The 20,409-nt window shown below is 37.4% G+C and overlaps 1 protein-coding gene across 2 annotated transcripts in view; it reads right to left on the bottom strand.

Annotated features, from left to right (window-relative positions):
• Window positions 1–20,409, bottom strand: part of FRY (FRY microtubule binding protein) — a 169,718-nt gene that overhangs the window by 71,787 nt on the left and 77,522 nt on the right. For both annotated transcript variants that reach the window (XM_054388340.1, XM_054388332.1), the window contains exons 17-28: window positions 19,358–19,465; window positions 13,563–13,818; window positions 12,348–12,530; window positions 11,365–11,451; window positions 9,386–9,645; window positions 8,840–9,029; window positions 8,004–8,128; window positions 7,758–7,815; window positions 4,338–4,429; window positions 3,967–4,139; window positions 2,257–2,417; window positions 1,348–1,458 (exon numbers count right to left, since the gene is read on the bottom strand). In XM_054388340.1, the coding sequence (XP_054244315.1) occupies window positions 1,348–1,458; window positions 2,257–2,417; window positions 3,967–4,139; window positions 4,338–4,429; window positions 7,758–7,815; window positions 8,004–8,128; window positions 8,840–9,029; window positions 9,386–9,645; window positions 11,365–11,451; window positions 12,348–12,530; window positions 13,563–13,818; window positions 19,358–19,465 (1,804 nt within the window). The remainder of the gene's footprint in view (window positions 1–1,347; window positions 1,459–2,256; window positions 2,418–3,966; window positions 4,140–4,337; window positions 4,430–7,757; window positions 7,816–8,003; window positions 8,129–8,839; window positions 9,030–9,385; window positions 9,646–11,364; window positions 11,452–12,347; window positions 12,531–13,562; window positions 13,819–19,357; window positions 19,466–20,409) is intronic.

The raw sequence follows: 20,409 nt of genomic DNA, 5'->3' as shown, positions 1-20,409 counted from the left end.
AAACTTGTATGTTTAATCCAACTATATCAAGCAATCTTAACAACTCTCCCTACAGACCCTGTATCACTTAATCCTGGTATTACCACTTCTGCAAACACATCACAACTAAGGCTTGGACTATTACTTTGTGATCCTTCAGTAAAGGACTGTATTGGAACATCAAACACTAATGCCTATTAATATTCTTTCACCATGTGCCAGTAACTACTTGTAAAGACTGAAAAAGGTATTTAATATTAATGGGCTGGGTAGGATGCTCCTCATCTAAATCAGAACTGAAATGGCATTCTGCAGGCAATGCAGTTTAGTTACAGCCCTTCAATACAATCATAGAACCATGAATTACAGCAATCAGCTTAGGGAAAACAAATCTCAGCTATAAAGATTTTGCATTTCTGTTTCCTTCCCAAATGCATAAAAATTTCAACTCTACATTTCACTTAGACATGTCTTTACATAATTCTATCAACATTTCAAAATCCTATCTAATTTACAAAAGGTTTTTTTCTGTAGCTATTGCTTCTTTCTTCTATTTTGTCCAATCCTGTTTTTCCCAATCAATTACCATTTCTACAGCATGTATCCTCTAGCTGCTCCACAAACCTTAAGGTTTTCCTCTTTGGATTCTTATCATCCACAGTCACCTGTGCTGGTATGAGACTTTTAGGGAGAAGAGCAGGTCAAAGTGCAAGATATCACAAAGGGAAAGATTATTGTTCTCTCTCTCCACTTGATGTAAATCACCAATCTACTTCTCAATCAAAGAGACAGTCCAATCAGCTATAGTCCAATCAGCTATAAATACAGAAATATGACTGGGTAGTTACATAGACAAATCCCATCTTCACAGAAATGAAAGAGAAAATTGCAAGAATAATCTATTACATGTTCTTTAAAAATATAAAAAATAACCTCTTTCCTCTCTTGAGTCATTTATCCTCTTGACTTCTTTGGGAGATTTACCCACTCGCTCACCCAGATTTGTTTCAATAGCATCTATATTACCAAGCAGGAAGGGATTTTACATTCTTATTCCACAGAAACATGAAGCAGGTGGGTGGAAGTACTACACATAGGAATACAAGTATTTTTGACCTCTGGTTATTTTTAACCTTTCTTTATCAGCAGATGATCTCTGTTGCACTAAGCCATAAGATAATTTTTTCCTTACCATTTACCTACATTATATTTTCAGGAATAGTAATTAAATTATTTAAAATTGATTATACTTTTGTATTATAACTTTGCATAAAGCTATTGTTTCCTGCTCAAAATAGAATGTACACAGTCACAAACTCTCTAACTGCCTATTACAGAGACTAAAATTGTTCATCAATGAGTACTTACACGTAAATCTTGACAAGCCAGAATATTATCGAGCCATTTGTAAAGATATCCATCAGGGGAAAGACCAACATTATCAAATACAGGTCCACAGCAGAGCACAGCTGACATGGCCTAAAAACACATGAAACTTCAGTTACACAAAAAAGTAATATGAATGAATGTTTCAGCATGGCGTGAGCCCAGATCCAGGCTAAGACGACTGCCACTTTTTCATTTTGAGGGAACTATGGTGAAAATGTTAAGAGCTGGTTTCAGTAATTAAGGTGCTATACATATTGCTGGATTCAGGATAATGCACAGTTCAAGCATTTTGGGAGGGATATTATAGCCTAGCTTCCTCATTCTTCAAAATACATTTTTCATTTTACCCAGTCTTCACAAAGGAAGCTACTAAAACAAGCAAAATATACAGATGTTTCAGTAGTATATTTCTGAAAAAAACAGAATTGTTTTATACCAAGTGATGCAGCTTATGTATGTAAATAAGATATTATTTTCACAGCTTAAATATGCGGGGGAGTTTCGACTGATTTTAGTACAAAAGTATTTTATTATTATTGGGCATGTCTCCAGGCAAGTCTGGAAGACTGTGCTGCGATGTGCATGTGATACGGTATTGGTGCTGTATTTCATCCCAGAGCCTAAGTTCCTCTCACTGAATCTGACAACCTGTTAATGAACAACTAGGTAAAATTTTAAAATGTGTTCTGGCTTTGGAAATAATTAGCCTTGAAAAGTGTCTACAAAGCAAAAAATGTATTACCTTCAGTAGCTCACACTGCTCTATTGTATGATACCACTGTAAGTATCCAGATGAGCTTGCATCAAGTACAAGGAATGAACCTCACAATTACTTGTACTTTGACTAAAAAATTGCTATTACTGATTTTGACATTGAAACTTTAATACCTTTAATGCACAATACTGATATCTTGTAATCTGATGATTTCTATCACTGTAACGGTCCAGTGGTGTGAACATAATACTGAAAGGTCCTGCCCACTGGCTGAATAAGATGAACAGGTGATGCCTCAAGCTCTGCTGAGGGAACAGAAATCTCCTGTGGTGAACTAAGTAAAAAGAAAGAGAAATAGTTGTGATTTGTTTTTGTTAAACACACATTCATATGGCAGATGATGATACTAATTTCAAAGTTCCACAAAAATGAAGTTTTCCTTAAAGGTTCAATATACAATTACACCAAAGTATCTAAGTTCCCTTAAAATATCTAATGAAGTGAATTTGAGGCATCTTATTTCTCAGAGTCTTCAGTTCTGAATTAATGGGCAGTTATATAAACATGTACATCTGACTTTAGAAATAGCATGCAAGAAACAGTCAGACTTTTCACTGCCTCTTGCATTCCTTTACTGGCAAATATTTACTTGTTTTTTTCTAATCCTTTAAATGCAAGTCCAAGCAATACGTATGTCATATTCTAACACAGTAAAAAAACTTTGTGCCTGATACATTTTAAAGCTGCCTTGTTAGCAGAATATACATCTCTGAATTCTTGAAATGCATCAGTTATTAATGTATTCTCTCATAGCATGGCTGTTTTACTGTGGAAAATTTGTAAAACGTAGTCATTGGTGATGTGCCTTATAGAATATGAGAATGAGTGCAAAGAGGAAGGCCTTTGCAAATAATCCCAGTAAAGTAAATACTAGAGGAATTCTCTGTTGTTAACCACTACCATTTAGGAGAGTTATAAAAGAAAGAAATACTGTGTTTTGTTTGTTAGCAGCTAAGAACTTGACACTACTCGATTCAGCCATGTCTTAAATGAGAATAACAGGGATGACATTTTTTACCTTGTTTTGTTTAACTACTATATAATTTTTATGTATCTTATATCTGAAAGCAACTGTAAAACGTTGACACAATTTGCACAGGGAAACTTAGATGAAAGTATTTGTACAGTATTTATTCTCTTTACTCTTTTGAATTCCTCTCTAGCCATCAGTGTTGCTGGGTTCTGTCATATATGATCTGGAGATAGCAGATTTACATAGACTGAGTAAGCTCTAGACCTTATCCTCCAGTAATTACACAGAAGTCTTTAAAGCACACTTAAAACAATAGTAATTTGCTAATGGAACTATATTATATTTCTGAAGTGATCTTGTAATAAATAAAAAGCATAAAATCAATTGGAGAAATCTTCGCTATACAGCAGAAGTAATATGGGATACAGTCTCAACATCTCAGGTAGGTTTTACCCAATACTGCACATTTTCTGCACCTACCTATGTTCTTCCAGGCCTGTAAACCTATGAAGAGTTGGGCAACAAAGTCAAAGGGAAGAAAAAAATAATGCCTTATATCGAAGAGGTGTGGAGCCCCTCGAGGTCACAGACAATTCCTTCACTGGGCTTTCAAAGAGGTGATTCTTATATATGAATATTACAAACTTCACCAAAGTTTACTGGTTTTCATTTGACTCCTAACAGACTTTTAAACACATTTTTCTCCTTTACATTTTTTTATATGAGAATTCACAAGCAGTGAAAAAAGGACAGAAAAAAAAATTACTTTTCCAATATGTATATTAAGTGCAATTTTGTAGCATGTTGAGATAACTTAGCACCATACTGTTGAGATAACTTAGCACCGTACCTGGAACACACTGAATCAAGTTGGCAATCATTGCACTGAAATGTGCTCTCATATCCTTAAGGATTTCAACTTCTTTATCATTTTCAGCCTCCAGAAGCATGCGAGTCAGATCAACATACTCTAGGAACAAGGCTCCAAGGGCTAATGTATCTCTTTCTAAGGCTCCATTTGTACTAGCATATAAAGGAGAGTTGTACATTAATACAGAATAACAGTGCAGTTACATCAGAGCTTTCTGAAGAAATGCATAAGAAACTCTCCACATCTGATAGATTACACAGTTCTTCAAAGAACATACTGACATAAAGTGTTGCAAACACTGAAAATTATTTCACTTAAAGATCAGTATTTATGATGAGTGATAGTTCTACCTGTCACTTATAACACCAGCATCAGCAAGGAGTTCAAAAATTCGCAGCAACTGCAGCCTTAGTAGATCTCGGCGTTCTCGACGTTTCTTGTTCTTGGAATTAAACAAAAAAACCCAACAATAACCATTTTGTTGTGTGCATATGTGTACACATTAAAAAGGACAAACTTCAGAAATGTAACTATAGCAGCGGGACTCAAAAATTCCAGTCCAAGCGTTTTTTCATGAAGGAATTCGATTGCTTTTGGATATTTCACCATAACAGTATGCTTATGTATCAACACAGAACTAAATATGACATTTTTGTCTTTGTAACTGTTCTTGAACTACCTTAAGAACTACCTTAGTCTTCATTCAACATGTGGAAATAAAACAACGAAATACTGCATAAAAATTAATTAACATTCAAGGTTGCTATGCCAAAATCCGTTCTATCTTTAGGTATCAGAGATATTCATGTTATCTTCATACCACCTACTTTGTTTGCTGGAAGCACTGGAAAGTGCAGCACATGTATCCAGACCCCAAGAAAGTATTTTAGTGATTAGCCATTCTTGAACTTGGCAATGCTGCAGCTACATGATCACCCATATTCAAGCTAGCTCCTAGCAGACACTGATCTGGTACACTCTTGGATGCACTGACTGCAGTGGTTGTACACACAGTTAACATACTCCTCCTGCAGAACAGGACTACACTGTTGTTAACTGGTTCACTGCATCTCATTATCATCTAGAACGCTGCCCCTTCTGTCTTCTGTCTTGCCTTGAAAGATGTGAATGCAACAAGCTGAAGGGCTCTCTGCTGAAGGGCTAAGCTGACTTGTTTCTTTGTACCCTGCATCTCCACTAAGCAAAAAAATGTGAGGTCAAAAAGCTGCTAACGCACTCTAAGACACTTGCTTCCAGAACACAAAAAGCTCAGAGAAAGCTCAAATTTTCCTCTTCAGAGCCTAAGAACAGCAATTCTGACTTAGATCAAAGGCTTATCTCACCTAGCACACTGGCTCTGCCAATGCCAAGCAGCAGATGCTTGGGAAAAGGAAGCAATACTTTCCCTGAGTTTCTGACTCAGAACTGGCAACCTGCAGCATTGTAGCCAAAGGTTTAATTCAAATCATCATGCCATTTATTTTGTCCTATTCAGAGTATTGTTTTTCTCCCTTTACACTTTAAAGCTTCCAGGAAACACATGTATTAAAAAATGCAGTTTTATTGTAACACAGTATTTAACAGAAACAGCCACCTCCTGCAATACCATCAGAGGCCATCTGGCAAGCCCTGTGCCAGTGCCCACATGGTAGATCTCCTGTAATGTCCATTTTGGGTTACCCCTGCAGTTCTTGGCTGTGCTGGTAATTCTCTTTCTAGTCATAGCATATGTCAGTTCAAGGACGTTATTTCTGATGTGCTGGATACCTGCCTGCTGACACAGAAGCCTGCTGTGCTCTCTACAGCTACATGACCCAAACAGTCAGTCATTCCTGGGTTTACTGGTGGTGCTGCTTGCTGGGAGATGGCCCAGTTCTTCATATCAGGAGCGATACAAGAACTAACTTTGCAGCCTCTTGTTCTCATATTCCTCTACTGACTTTTCCATGTGCTAAATTTGCTTTTACAGCATACTGTAAACCTCTGCATTCTGGAGATTAATTTCCTGAGGATAGTCTGGATATGTATGTCTCCAGAAAAGGCCTTTCAAGTCCAAGTTGTTTTCAGTGCTGCACAGGCAGAAATACATAGGCAAGTGACTGCACTAATGTGTATTAATCCATTTCTGCCCAGTATCAAAACAAGTGACTTTCAAATCAATGACTTCATAGGGATGGAAGGCACACAAGTGAATTGAGGTGTGAAGCAACAAAGAGTGAAAATGGTAGAGAACATTCACTAGAATTACTAAGAATTGTTCAAATAAAACTTAACATGAAGCACCTGCCAAGAGACTTAATTTTTGTTTTTTTCCATATTGGCCAAAGCTGAGCACCTCTGTCCACCTATTCAGCTTCCTCCTGATCACCATTCTCTGCGTGGCTTCTGCACCAAAGACTTGGTGGATGGGGTTAGTAAAACAGGTCACCAATGACGACACCCTATTGAAATTGTTGTGGAACACAGAGTAGTGAACGCAGTTCAGAACTGCCTGAGAACCAAGAAAATAAGCCTGGGTAGACATAGTATTAACATAATAACATTGCTTTCTGTATGCAGCCATGCAGGCTTTTCAGCCAAGATATACGGACAGAGTGGCTGTGTCTATACCAGTAAACAGAGACAGGAACTGTTTGTGGCCCTAAAGTACCTCAGCTGCCTCACACTTACTTTCAGAAGACTTCCAGGAGGCTGGCTATGTGCATTTTGCCTAGTGAGTCTCAGGCAATGCTTCTCTGGCCCAAGGAATCCTCACTGCATGTTTTTTCACCACAAATCACCTGCTATAACCTGAGGGCTGTGCTCCAGACAGAGCCATGGTTTTACAACTAGGCTCATAGGCTGCTTTGCAAAGCGAGGTAGGGGATGAGGGGAGCATAGCAGAACAAAAGAAGCTGGGGTAGTCTGGAGGACCCTGTCTAATGCCATCTGGAGCTTGTTCCTGTGAATGAGATACCTCCAGAGCCACCTTGGATTTCTTGGAGATGTCTTGGAGCCATCTGGAACAGTCTAAAAATTGAGCTAAGGAAGGAAAACTGAGCAGAATGGGAACTCAAGCCCAGTACTGCAGCCCAGTACTGACGCTTTCTCCATGACTTTCCTATGTAGCCACATGGACATATGTTGTGACTGAACTGCTTAAATGAGGCTACAGACTCCATCACCAGAGGTTTTGAAGAACAGTTTAGCCAACATCTGTCAGGAATAACACAAGACTAGTTCATCCTCCCTTGGACAGCCTAGATGGTCTGTTTGGATCTCTTCTAGCAGTACTTGATATTATAAAAAAAGAGAGTACTATAATGAAGGTGAAGACATTGGTGAATTTGTCAGCTGACCTATTGTATTTCAAATGAAAAAATGTAGTCAGCTGAATTTGAAGCAGATGACCCTGCCTACCCTGCAAATAAAAAGTACATCAGAACACTGCCACAAAACGTGTACAGTTGTGTTACAAGATATTTTTTCCAAGTATTGAAAGAGGATTTCCAATATATCTGAGTTCAATATGAGGGACTTCTATATTTGAATGGAATTTTTTCCTCAGAATAGATTTCTACATTGTAAATTTTGTATCACTGATAGAATTTAAATTAAACTAGGTTTTAGTGGAATTAATTTATGTTCTTATATACAATTAAAAAATGTGTCACACAGAGCTTGTTACTTAGTACACAAGAATATCTTTGTATTTAAAAGAGACAGAATTACCACTTTTACATTAATTTGGTATCTTAAACCAAGTAGTACATTTAATTTTTGCAACTAACCTCTGGTCTTCTTTCTAGGGCTTCTTTCATTAGTGGGTGAAGTTCTTCTACTAATTCCCTAAATTAAAAAAAATAGATATTTGTAAACAAAATCTAGTCTCCTCTGAAAAGTATCAATATTTTATTCAATATCTAATAACAAATGTCTAAAGTGCAAATAAAAACTTGAATATATTTAGATTACAAGAAAAATAATGCATTTGGATTACAGGCAAATAATTGAGAATATGATAAGCAGGGAAGTACCTGAAAACAAGGGAATTTGTTCTTCCAAATCCTAATACAAGTGATTCTGTTATTTCTATGCTTTCAAGTCTCATCAAAGGCACTAGCTGCTTTAGTAAGACTCCAACAGATGGAGTTCCAATAGCCTAAAATATATTAAGAAATTATTGATGTTTGTCAGGATTACCAATATTAAGTAAACACAGTATTTTTTTAACAAAAAAAACATTGTCCAAGGTTTATTAATACGTATTTTAAAAACATGCTGAAATGAATTTACTATTATGGATATCAATACACCAGTCTAACTGGATGTCCACTACATCCCAATCACCACTGAGGTTTAAGAAATAGAAACATCTGGGAAATATCTTTGCTTTCATTCAGATTATTGCAATTTATATAATTTACTGTTTCATTAAAATATTCCAGCAGTTGCATTTGTGGAGCTACTACTCATCTCAGGTTGCCACTATGTGAAAATATATTTCATATAATATTCCTTCATTTCTGACAGGCATACAGTGTTTATTTAGAAATCTGCCTTGTTGCTACATAATCTTATAAATGTACAAATTGGAGTGCTCTACAAGGAAGGAAAGGGAATATATGCCACCCAGAATGTGAAAATAAAAGTAGTATTTTGAAAATGCCATGGCTTTTGCCAAATATTTATTGATACCTCATGTCAATAAAAGTCATACAGATGTTTTAATTGTTAATTATGTGCCTTAAGCAGTTTGTGTATGTCAAAATACTCCTCTAGCTGAAATACTTCCATCAGGATATGACTTTGCATGCAGATGCAGTTTAAAATGCTCCTAAATGAATAACTTGTTTGAAACAGGATGCATCACCTTATTATCGTAGTTCACTGTTCCATCAGGAGTGGTGGCCATGATCTCTGGTGTTGAAGCACGCAAGTGTCCTGGGCTCATAATACTGGGCTTTGCTACTCCAAAACAGAGAATAAGATAGTTTCTCCACAAAGTAACATAGTTGTCTCCACTGCTTGCTGTACTTGTTTTCTTCGCATTGACAGGAATACTAGAATTTTAAAAGAAGTTAAAATTATGAATTACCCAGTCTTAAAAATATATTTAAAATATTATTTTTCTTAAAATTTTTTAAAAATATTAAAAAAATATTTTAAAAGGGGGTAAAACGTGCTACACATCCATGAGTCACAATTCAACGTGACATGACACATGGGAAAAGTGTGCAAAGGCAGAAAACTAGAGTTTTCTACATTACAAATTACAATTATGAAACTCAAAACTGAATGTCTGGGTAGCACCTTGAAGGACTTACAGACTGATACTGAAACATGAGACTAAAAAAAACCCTTGTGTGAAAATAACAGGACCCATAAAAATGAAAGTTAAGTACAGATTGCCACTTACTTTGGATCCACAAGAGGCATTATCAGCTGTAGCCTTGTAAAAGCATATGGCCAAGCATAGCTGAGCGCTGTAGGACAATGTTTTGGTAAATTCTCCTGCCTAAGAAAACTGAAGAGGCAGAGAACCCATGGGTCTTTAACAGACTGTGCAAATATCCAGACATGGGAAGGACTTTTCACATCATAATGGCTATTTACTAAGACAGCATTCCACTCCACCAGCCACTGCAAATCCACACTGTGTGTTAATGGGATTGTTGTCTACAGAGAGAAAAGACAGAAAAACACAGTGACAGCCATTTATTCCCTGTCTTGTACTCCCCCTCAGTACTTGTCTTTATTTTCAAGCACCATGGCCGACTTCTGTTGAAGTTTTTAGATCAACACTTTTATAGCTCCCATTATATTGCCCTTTCAGTCAGAAGGAGCAATTTACAAATGCTGATAAGAGCTGTCACATTATTTCCCCTGTGGTTTTTCCTTGAAATTCCTACTTATTGTGAGAGGCACAATAACTTCCCTTTAAATTCTACAATAACTAATGATTATGCTGACCAACTTAATCTCATTTTTACTTTCTGCTCTCCTTTCTGCCTCCACCCATCCATTGTTTCTTGTATGAAGCTGCAGTCTATAATAGCTATAGACTGTCCTTATGTTCGTTGTCTGAACAGCCAGGCAGAGCCTTAGCCCATGATTAAGACTCCTACATGCTATGACAACATGATAAATACTAATGCTATTAATAAATATTCTTCAAAATTCATCAAGGCATTTGAATATCTGTGTAGGGAATTAAGAAGCTGAAGTAGATGCTTAAGCAGTTTTAATCCACTTTAAATACTGTTACCTTCAGTGGCAAGTAGAGTTCTCATATCAACAAACAAATTTTCTACTCTAATTTAAATTTTACCTTAGTAAAACAACTTTGTGAAATGAAAACTTAAAACCACATGTATTTTGGACTCCTTATTATTCACTTATCAGACCCCAGATAGGATGTAACAGCTGCCTGCATCCACTGTCAGTGATCACTAACCTACCACTCCCTGCTACACTTTTCAGGAATCAGGCCCACATTTGCTTTGCTATATTATTAACACGTGGAATTAAAGCAGAAAATGCAAACAGCCTATAGAAACTGCAACATCCAAAGCCACATGCTGTTATTTCATCTGAATTTCCTAATTCCTGGCTTAGAGGGATAGAGTGTCTCTTGCTCGCTCAGTTTCTAATAACTCAAGTTTTCTGACTTCAGCTTCATGGTGGCCTGACTTCACCATCAGTTTGATGTCCTCTTCCTACCGCAGGAAAGGCCACTCACAGGGCAAGGATTGATTGTTGCTTTAAACTCAGTCATCTGAAAAGTGCACAAATCTGATTGTTTCTGCTCAATGATGAAGGGTGCTAAACTCTAAGATACTGTGCAAAACAAGTTGCACTGAGTATCAGTTCTTCTACTGATAGTTGTTTGTTCAAAGTGCTCACTGCATCTTTTCTTCTTTTGATGGCACATTAGGCACATAAAACCCCTGTGAGAGAGAAAGCAGGGATTCATTCTAGCTGTGAACTACTCTAGAGCTTAGCCTTAGGTTTGCAGGAAGCGCCTGTGTTCTGAGCACATAAAGGAATCAAAGGTTATTCCCTTCTGGAACAGATGATAGCAATGAATTAATTCCAAGGACCCCAAGCATTAGATGGTACTGGAAATAAGACTTTCTCAATGGTTCTCTTGGATGCAGGTCACAGAACCTAGGTAGCTTTTGTTTTATTTTGTATAGGTAGTATCTTCTGTATCCATAGTGTGATTTTTTTCACGGAGCAGATTGTCTGGAATATTGTGGAGCCCTGAAGCTCCTGGATAGATGGACGATTTTTTTAATTTCTAGCAGCTTCATTTTTAATATTTCATGTTTGATATTTGTGCTATATAAACATGTGTGATATCAACACCAGTGGTAGCAGTAAAGTAGTACTTACTGAATCTGAAACAGCCACATGAATAAAACTTTCAAGAATAGAAGAACTCAACTGATCCATGACATCAATCATAGGCCTGTCATCATCCTGCATAACACAGAGAACACAAGTTAGCTGCTCTCCTCATCAAATTGTTTCCCTTCTTATTTTTCTGGTACATGAAACAGAACCACCTAAACATTTTTACATAAATCTAAAATAGCTAAAACAATTCATTGGTAAAAATGGGTGCATTTTGGCTTTTAATTATTAATCTCAAGTCCAGGTTTTGGTTTGAAATGAAGTTAATTTGTGACTCCAGCTCATTGCTTACTGAAAAAAAGCACATATCAGAAAATCCCAAATGACTTTGGATAACTGGTATCAAAAGACTGAAAAATTAGCTTACTGTTTATTAAAGCATTCCTTTGCCATGAACACACATATTTGTGTTCTTAAGCATTTAGATGGCTCACTGAGCTGTGACCACCAACACGCTACATAACTCTCCATATTTCTATATCCATAAAAAAGAGTCAGAAGTCTTTACTATACAAGGAAAATGTATGTGAATAATCTTAAATGTGCATAATGCTTTGGTTTTGTTTTGTTTTCAGAAAATGGTATGCTAAAGGAATGAGTTTCTTTTCCAACACAAATTTATAATCCTGACAATATAAAAACGCTCCATGCAGTAAAAAAAAGTTTTACAGTGTCATTTACATTCACATCATGCCAAGAGAAAGTATAATATTAAGTTGCTGCAAATGTTTCTCTTCAAATTCTTGTACAGGGCATATGTTATTGTTATATTGTTGAGTACAGAAAAAGGTTTGCAGTGTTAAGGCAAATAGAAATGTTAAACTCAGACCAAATGCTTTTTTATAAACTAAGTACATACCTACTACAGCACAGCAATTATGTTAAAAGCATAATGTAAGAGCAGTTTTGAGTTTTATCTTTGGAAAATGTTAATTCAAAGCTCCAGAAAAGGAAAATCATACCTCTGCCTGGCCAAGGGCCAGGAATAAAGCACGGATCTCTCTGAGGATTAAAACAGCTAGTTTACGTGTAGCAACTTGGAAACTACACAGCAGAACCAGCGCAAATCCTTCGACTGCATGTAGCACATTAGAATAGGGGCTTCTTTCAGACTGTATCCTGTGGCTGGATCCATTTTGTATCAACTGTAAGAAACAAAAATGCAGAGGGCACATAAATGCAGGAGACTGACAGCATTCCCTCGAACAACCAAGTGTTTTTGCTTTAAGTTATCTCACTCCACAAAATCAACACATCAGCAGAGTCCTTTGGACAAGCATCCGTCTGATTTGCAATTCCAATACCTGCTTTGTTCCATCCTTCCCCACCCCTGCTTCCCAAAAGAACAAAGAATTGGTAAGTCAGATTGTGAAGACTTCACACTTTTTCCACTCCGGACAGCAGGTCATCAGGTCCTTCTTTGACCCTGTAGCAGGTAACATCTTAGCTTGGTGGCCTCTAGAATCTCACCCAGCTAATAAAGTCTAACAATATTTACTGAAAAGTGTGTGAGGATTTATCTTTCCCACGCTTTTTTGCAATACCATTATTACCTATTAATTAATGGTCCTCTGTGATATACAGCAGATATCATGCTTGCCTGAAGGAAAACATTTCCAATGTGATTGGGTTAGGAGATAAGAAGCCTGAAAATCTCTCATAATGAAAATATCTGTGGGACAAGTGCAGATGGGAGTGCACTTGAAAGCCGTTCAGTTCCCAGGAATGTTTGTAACACATGGAGACAGCAGGCTGTAGAAACAATCAGGTTATTAGATATTTTTTTAATCAGCCAAATGAAATGGCTACAGGAAGGGAAGATCTACTTTACTTTTCTCAGTGCTCCTATTAGCACTGTCAATCCATTTCAGTCCTGGGAAAATGTTCTTCTGCCACATCTACATACACATATTTCACTTTATGGGCTTTTGTTGATGTGCGTATTTCAGTTTGACATGCATTCCCTTGTATTGCTCAACAACAATAACATCTACTGCATTACACAAGGGCATAGCTGTCCTCAAAAGACACATGAACTAATTGCCTTAAAAAATCTTATGCAGTGAATACTTCTCAGGTGAGTAAATACAAAACACATAAACACAGCAATACCAAGGAAAATAATTTCTGCCTTCAATTAGTATAAATGTTCAGACACAGATCTCTTGATATCATACCTCTGCAGATCTGGTTTTCCCCTGTTCAGAAGCTTTTCCTGGAGTGTGTATTACAAGCTTCCATTGTGTAAGCAGCTGTAGCAGCAACTTTAGTGAAGTATCAAGAAGGGTATGATGCATATCATTCACTTCACGTAGCAGAAAATTAGTAAAACCGAAAAGCACATCCTCGCGCCAGTCAACAAAGTCAACAAGCAGACCCTGAAGAGAATTCTGTGCAATGTGTCGAAGTTCATCATCCATGTGGATAGACAGCCTGTAAGTAAACATGAATGTCAGAGGTAATACAAATCTGAGGAGTATTTATTGTGGTAAGGAGTGCACATTTCTCAGTAACTTAACAATGATGGAAAATTCCCAGTGACAATGCATATTGCAATGATAGTATCATGGTTTCATTATTATTGACCACAATTAACATCCCTAACTTGTTTTTATACTGCAATTCTTGCTAGAGCAGTGCCTGAACATATTCATGGATCCAAAAGAAGTCTTTGTTCCACTCCTAAAAAGACAGTATCTTTCAAATACATCATACGGCAACTTTGCCATCTCCTCAAAACAAATACATTTTTTATTTACTCACTTATAAAATAACTTCAGGTTATTTTATATTTGCATTACAGTTTAATACATAATTTCATAATTTATATATTTAATAGTTAACTTGCAATATAAAAATAAAAGAATCACTACACCTCAACAGCCTAAGCTGAAACAAATCTTTAGCCAAGAAACAAATCATAATTATTGAAAACCAATTAAAAACTGCTTTATGATTTAAAGAACATAGGATAGGGAAACGAGAAAAACAGCCTCAGGACTTCCCGTGCTTTAAAAACCACATAGGACAACCCCAAAGTCCTTCTGAAAGATGTGCAATTCTGGATCTCGTTTTCAAATTTTATTTCCTTCTGTACTTGCATTGTGTTGAAGTTCTTTTCAGCAAAAAATTCTTCATATTTTCTTTTGACATAAAACTATCAAACGACTTTTGTGTTGGTAGCTGGGCAGAATAAAGTAAATTCAGATCAGTGTGTTGTGCAGGTTTTGGTTCATTGCCTTTATGATGTATTTTGTTTTAATTACCCACGAGACTGTAATTTTCTGTAGTGTGTTAGAACTCATTTTAAAGTACTTTATCTACATTTAATCTACATAGTTGAAAACAAGGACGCAGTATAAAGCAATGGATAGAGAGCTAGGGAAAAAAACAACCAAAAGAGCCAAATGGAGTGGAACCAAATTCCATTCAGTTAGAAAAGTACGATGAGATGAGGCTCATAACAACTTTGGTTTATTATAGCTGTCTAATTGGGAGGCATAGGACATTTCATTTAAGTAAAACAAAAGAACTGCCATCAAACTTCACCCCTGGTGAAGATGGCTCCAAAAATATCTGTTAAATACCACATGACTTTTTATGTAAATTTGGAAACACAGTATATTTTGTTGTGCTAAGAAGGGACCATTTTCGTTTCCTCTTTGGAATGTCAAAACCAGAAAAACAAGCAAAACCCCTGAGACTATGATTAAATCATCCATGAAATGACTTCCACAATGACATGAAGTAGTAACAGAAAAGAGGATACAAAGGACGTGCATTTGTAAGCCCAAGTCACTGCACAACAGCATTACCAAATGAGATGAAATTCAAACTGAGCATAAGAACGCATCTATGTGTTACCACTGTATGACAGGCTGCTTGAGGAAACAAGCAAATGTTAGTTTGCTTGTTTACACTTGAGTCAGTTTAATTTCAGACCTACTTGGGAATTTGTTATGAATGGTTTCAGTGGGCAGTGAAAGGGCAAAAGGTACAGTATATCCTTGACATCTGCTTTATGGTTTATAATTTGAATACAGCTGTCCTGGAAGAAAGTTTAGCTGCTGAGTTAGATTCCTTCTGCAAACTGCCAAAGACACATCTGTTGTGAGAATGAAAAATTCAAACCAAACTGTGAATAAAAGAACTCATTAACCCAAAGATATTGTTTTATCTTCAGAGTAAAGAAAGTATGGAACAGCTTTCCATCCTGACAACAGAGCCCCACAAAAATCCCTGGCAGAAAGCTTCTCAGATTATTTTTTAAACCAGGGAGGAACTGAAACCTCACCTCTTCAAAGTCTTTTATCCTTGTACTAATTTTTTAGACCCAGAAAAGATAAAATGTTGTAATGCAGCATTGTCTAGAACACCAATAACTTGCTTTCATAAATAGGTGAAGTAGGATTCTGGACACAAGTAAACATGGAATAGTATAGAGAATGTAGAGAAGAAGATCTGGTGCTAGGGTAATCTGGAGACTTACATTAAGATTAGACCACACATTAATTCCTTAAACAGTTTATAACATTATTCTCTGAAGCTGTATTTTTGTATACTGTTTTCAGTCCATACCTGCCCAGACTAAACAGACCTAATTATTTCAGCCTACTGAGTAATGGCTCAATGTCTAAGTGGAGATAAGTGATGAGTGGTGCTCCTCAAGGGTCTGTATTTGGACTGGTGCTGTATAACATCTTTGTCGGTGACATGGACAGTGAGTGCACCCTCAGCAAGTCTGCCAATGGCATCAAGCTGTGTTGTATGGTTGACACACTGGAGGGAAAGGATGACATCTAGAGGGACCTTGACAGGCTGGAGAGAAGGCCCAATGTCAGTCTCATGAAGTTCAGTGAAGCCAAGTGCAAGGTCCTGAACCTGGGTTGGGGCAGTCCCAAACACAAATATAGGCTGGAAAAGAGAAGGCTCGAGGGAGAGCCTATAGCAGTCTTCCAATATTTGAGGAGGGCTATAGAAGAGCTTTTACAAAGACATATAGTGATAGGATCACAGGTAATGGCTTCAAACTGGAAGAAGCTAGGTTTAGATCAGATATTAGAGAGAAATTCTTTGCCATAAGAATGGTGAAGCAGCAGAACATGTTGTTCAGAGAAATTGTGAAGGCTCCATCCCTGGAAGTGTTCAAAGCCAGGCTGGATGCAGCCTTGAGCAACCTGGTGTAATGGAAGGTGTCTTTGCCCATGGCAGGGTTTTTGGAACTAGATGGATCTTTAAGGTACTTTCCCATGCAAACCATTCTATGATTCTATGATCTTTCTCTCCATTGTTCTCTGGTCAATCTCTTCTTCAACCACAATTTGTTCTCCAAATCAGGCATCCTTAATATTGATTAGGCCAGAGCTTTTTCAAAAATCTTTTAGACTTATTTCTATTTATACATGTGAATAAGGTTTGCCTTTTCATAGGAACATCACTCTTCTGTATGTGATCCTATCCAGTCACTTCAACACCATGTTTTATGTCTTTCGAATCATGAATTCTCTGATAGCTGCTTTCTACTGCATCCACTTCCTTCTACCAAAACTATATTTCCCTTGTTTATACTTGAGAATCACTGTCTCAGAGTTTTTGTAGCATGAATACTTCTAGGAGATGAGAATAGTTTCCCAAAGGTCTCCTTGTTGTGGAAAGGCTGAGCGTGTAATTGCTTCCAAAGTTGCTCTAGAGATGCTGTCTTCAGCTCCTTTTGATGTCTCAGTTCTCACAGTCAGAGTCAGAAAACCCAGCAGACCTACTGGTTGCATTGTCGCAGGATGGAAATTACCCAAGAACGCTTACAAACTGATTGTGGCTAAAGAATCACAACTGACTTTTCCTGCATGAAGTGTTATGTTGACAGTAGTGAGACTTCAGGAGGGAAGCACTAATTTATGAAGACATTCACAATGGTCTCCAAACTTCAGAGATGTCTGATCTGGACAATATTATGTGCCTGAAGAGCTGTGACCAGAATGGGTATGTGCTTTCTACCAGCTCAGTTAAGGCCATTACTAAGGATATAAAGCTAGCTAAAATACTGGATTAAAGGAAAACATGACCTTTTTCATTTCTCTTAAGCATAATCAATACAACTACTTAATGCTGTATCTGTACAGAATCACAGAATCACAGAAACATTCAGGTTGGAAAAGACCCTTAGGATCACCAAGTCCAACCAATAACCCTGCTCTACAAGGGTCACTCCTAAACCATATCCCCAAGTACCACATTCAAACCACCTTTAAACACATCCAGGGTTGGTGACTCAACCACCTCCCTGGGCAGCACATTCCAATGCCTGATCACTCTTCCTGTGAAAAACTTCTTCCTAATGTCCAGTCTAAACCTACCCAGTCGTAGCTTGAGGCCATTTCCTTTTGTTCTATCAATAACTACCTGTGAGAAGAGACCAGCATCAGCCTTGTTACAATGTCCTTTCAGGTAGCTGTAGAGAGCAATGAGGTCTCCCCTCAGCGTCCTCTTTTCCAAACTAAACAGCCCCAGCTCCTTCAGTCACTCTTCAAAAGACTTATTCTCCAGGCCCCTCACCAGCTTCATCGCCCTCCTCTGCACTCACTCCAGCACCTCCACATCTCTGCTGTATTGAGGTGCCCAAAATTGGACACAATACTCAAGGTGTGGCCTCACCAGAGCTGAGTACAAATGGACAATCACCTCCCTACTCCTGCTGGACCCAGCATTTCTAATACAAGCCAGGATGCCATTGGTTTTCTTGGCCACCTGGGCACACTGCTTGCTCATATTCAGTTGCTTATCAGTTAGAACCCCCAGGTCCCTTTCTGCCAGACAGCTTTCCAGACACACTTCCCCAAGCCTGTGGTGTTGCTTGGGGTTATTGTGACCCAAGTGCAGGACCTGGCATTTGATAGGGTAATTTGATAAGGTAATAATTTAAAGCAACCCACCAGCGATTTACAGAGTGGATGTGAACACCAGGAAATCAAGCTAGCCACGCACCACAGCATACCTATCACTGATTGCAGTTCTGGCTTATTTGGCTGTTGCACATTTACTAGAAGCAGAATTAATTGTTTCACTGTTTCAGCATATCACTGTTTGTTGGGTGTCCACAGAGCGGAAAAAAAATGCTTTTGCATGTAACCCTTTGGCTCCCACATCTCCCATTCCTCACAGATGTTTCAAAAATCAAGAATAGAGTGGCAAACATTGCTTTGTCACTGTTACCTGAAAGCAATATGCTGCAAGAGCCTCCTGGATCAATTTACTACCATAATCCACTTAAATAAATAGCACATGTTGGAATTTTTAACTTGTAAAGTGCAACTGACATTTCTGCACTGAGAAATACCTACTACCATAATTATTTGCAGTAAGTCACTGATTTGACATTCTGAAACTTGTTTTGGCTGTCATGTGTTGTAGACTACCTTATTCAGTGAAGGTAAGTCTATCTAGGTAAATTAAAAGGATCCAAGCAGGAAGGATTTTATATTCAAAGTTCTTCTTTATTTTATGTCTACTGCTACTATTACTAATACTAATAAAGAATTATTGTGAATTTAAAAAGTTTTGGGAAAGACACCAGATCTAGCACATTCTGTTTTATGAAACAGACAAGTGGGAATCAAAAATCAAATAAATCAAAACTAAACACATTTCTCCACATTTTTCCGCAACACGGAAAAGATGTTATTTCCTGTTTATCAGAACACTGTGAAGGTTAAAAGAGGTAATAATGGTGAATAACACATAATCAACATTCTGACAAAAAAGTTCTTGATGACATATCTACTTTCTTATAAAATTAGGAATTTATGATATAAACACAATAACTGTAAGAAAATGCTAGGACTTCTACGTCTTAGCCATTAATAGCAGATTAGTTTTTATAAGCACATGGTTTTGTCCAAGAAAGTACTACACCTTCTGTGTCTCAGTTTTTTATGCTTTTCCCTTTGAGCAGTGACTGAATGCTTGAACATCTTACCTTGCCAGCAAGTCGATCAGCTCAAGTTTTGACATTCCGTCAGGAAGCAACCGAGGAATAGCAGCAACGCATGTTCTGAACAGATCAATTTTTGGTTTTCTTTCACCACTGAAAAATCAAACCAGAATTTTGACTAAACTTAACAAATTGCTGTATTCCATGATCTCTCCACAGCTATATTTAGAAAAGGGCTGGATATAACGGAGTTGCCAGAGGCCTGCTAAGAACATGAGGACAGAAAGCTAGAAACAATAAGTTGAATAAGAAGGAAACATGAATAAATGTTTCCACTGAATGAATGGGTTTGATTTTTATATCTTTCATGCATTGTATCAATACAGTACTCAAACCCCAAAATTATTGCTGATTCATTTGTTTCTTTTTAAGAGGAACTGGCAGATATAACAAGATGAATTTACAATGTAGGAGGATTAGTCCATCAAGATCAGCATTAGTGTGATGCAAGCTTTGGCTCAGGCGATGAGGAAAAAGCTGGGATGTTCCCCTTCACAGTGCAGCTATATTACCCCAATTGTACAAAGCAAAAAGCAGATAGGTAAAAAGTCAAAAAAATAAGACTGAAGATCCAGACAGTTGCCTTCAATAGGGCACAGATCTGAGAAAATCACACACCACACATTACTACATGGAAGAAGTAGCATCTTTTAGAGGTAGGTATAGCCACAGATATTTTCTTTATCTCTGCCTGAGAAAGAAGCACTTTAGCAATCACTACAACCTAAAACCCGTTTTAGTAGCCCCAAGGCTGCTCTAATTTGTGGAATAGCTCAACTGCTCCCGAACAGCCTGGGAAAGTGGTTGGAGTCTAAAGCTCAGCACAGCCCAAAAACTAGGCAGGGTGTCCTTAAATCTTCTAAAGGTAGCTTAAGTTTCAGCTTCTGATTATTTTCCCAACAGATGCAGTTGTTTTCTGACTTATTTCCTGTATTTTTTTCTAAGAATGCAGATTAAAGAAGTCTTCAGAGACCAAAATGTGATCTAGTTGCACATTTTTAAATCAATGATCTGTTATTTGACAACTGAGTATTGAG

Source organism: Indicator indicator, chromosome 1 (assembly GCF_027791375.1).
Source record: "Indicator indicator isolate 239-I01 chromosome 1, UM_Iind_1.1, whole genome shotgun sequence".
In the NCBI taxonomy this organism is placed as follows: Eukaryota; Metazoa; Chordata; class Aves; order Piciformes; family Indicatoridae; genus Indicator; species Indicator indicator.
This window is presented reverse-complemented; position numbering and strand designations above follow the sequence as displayed.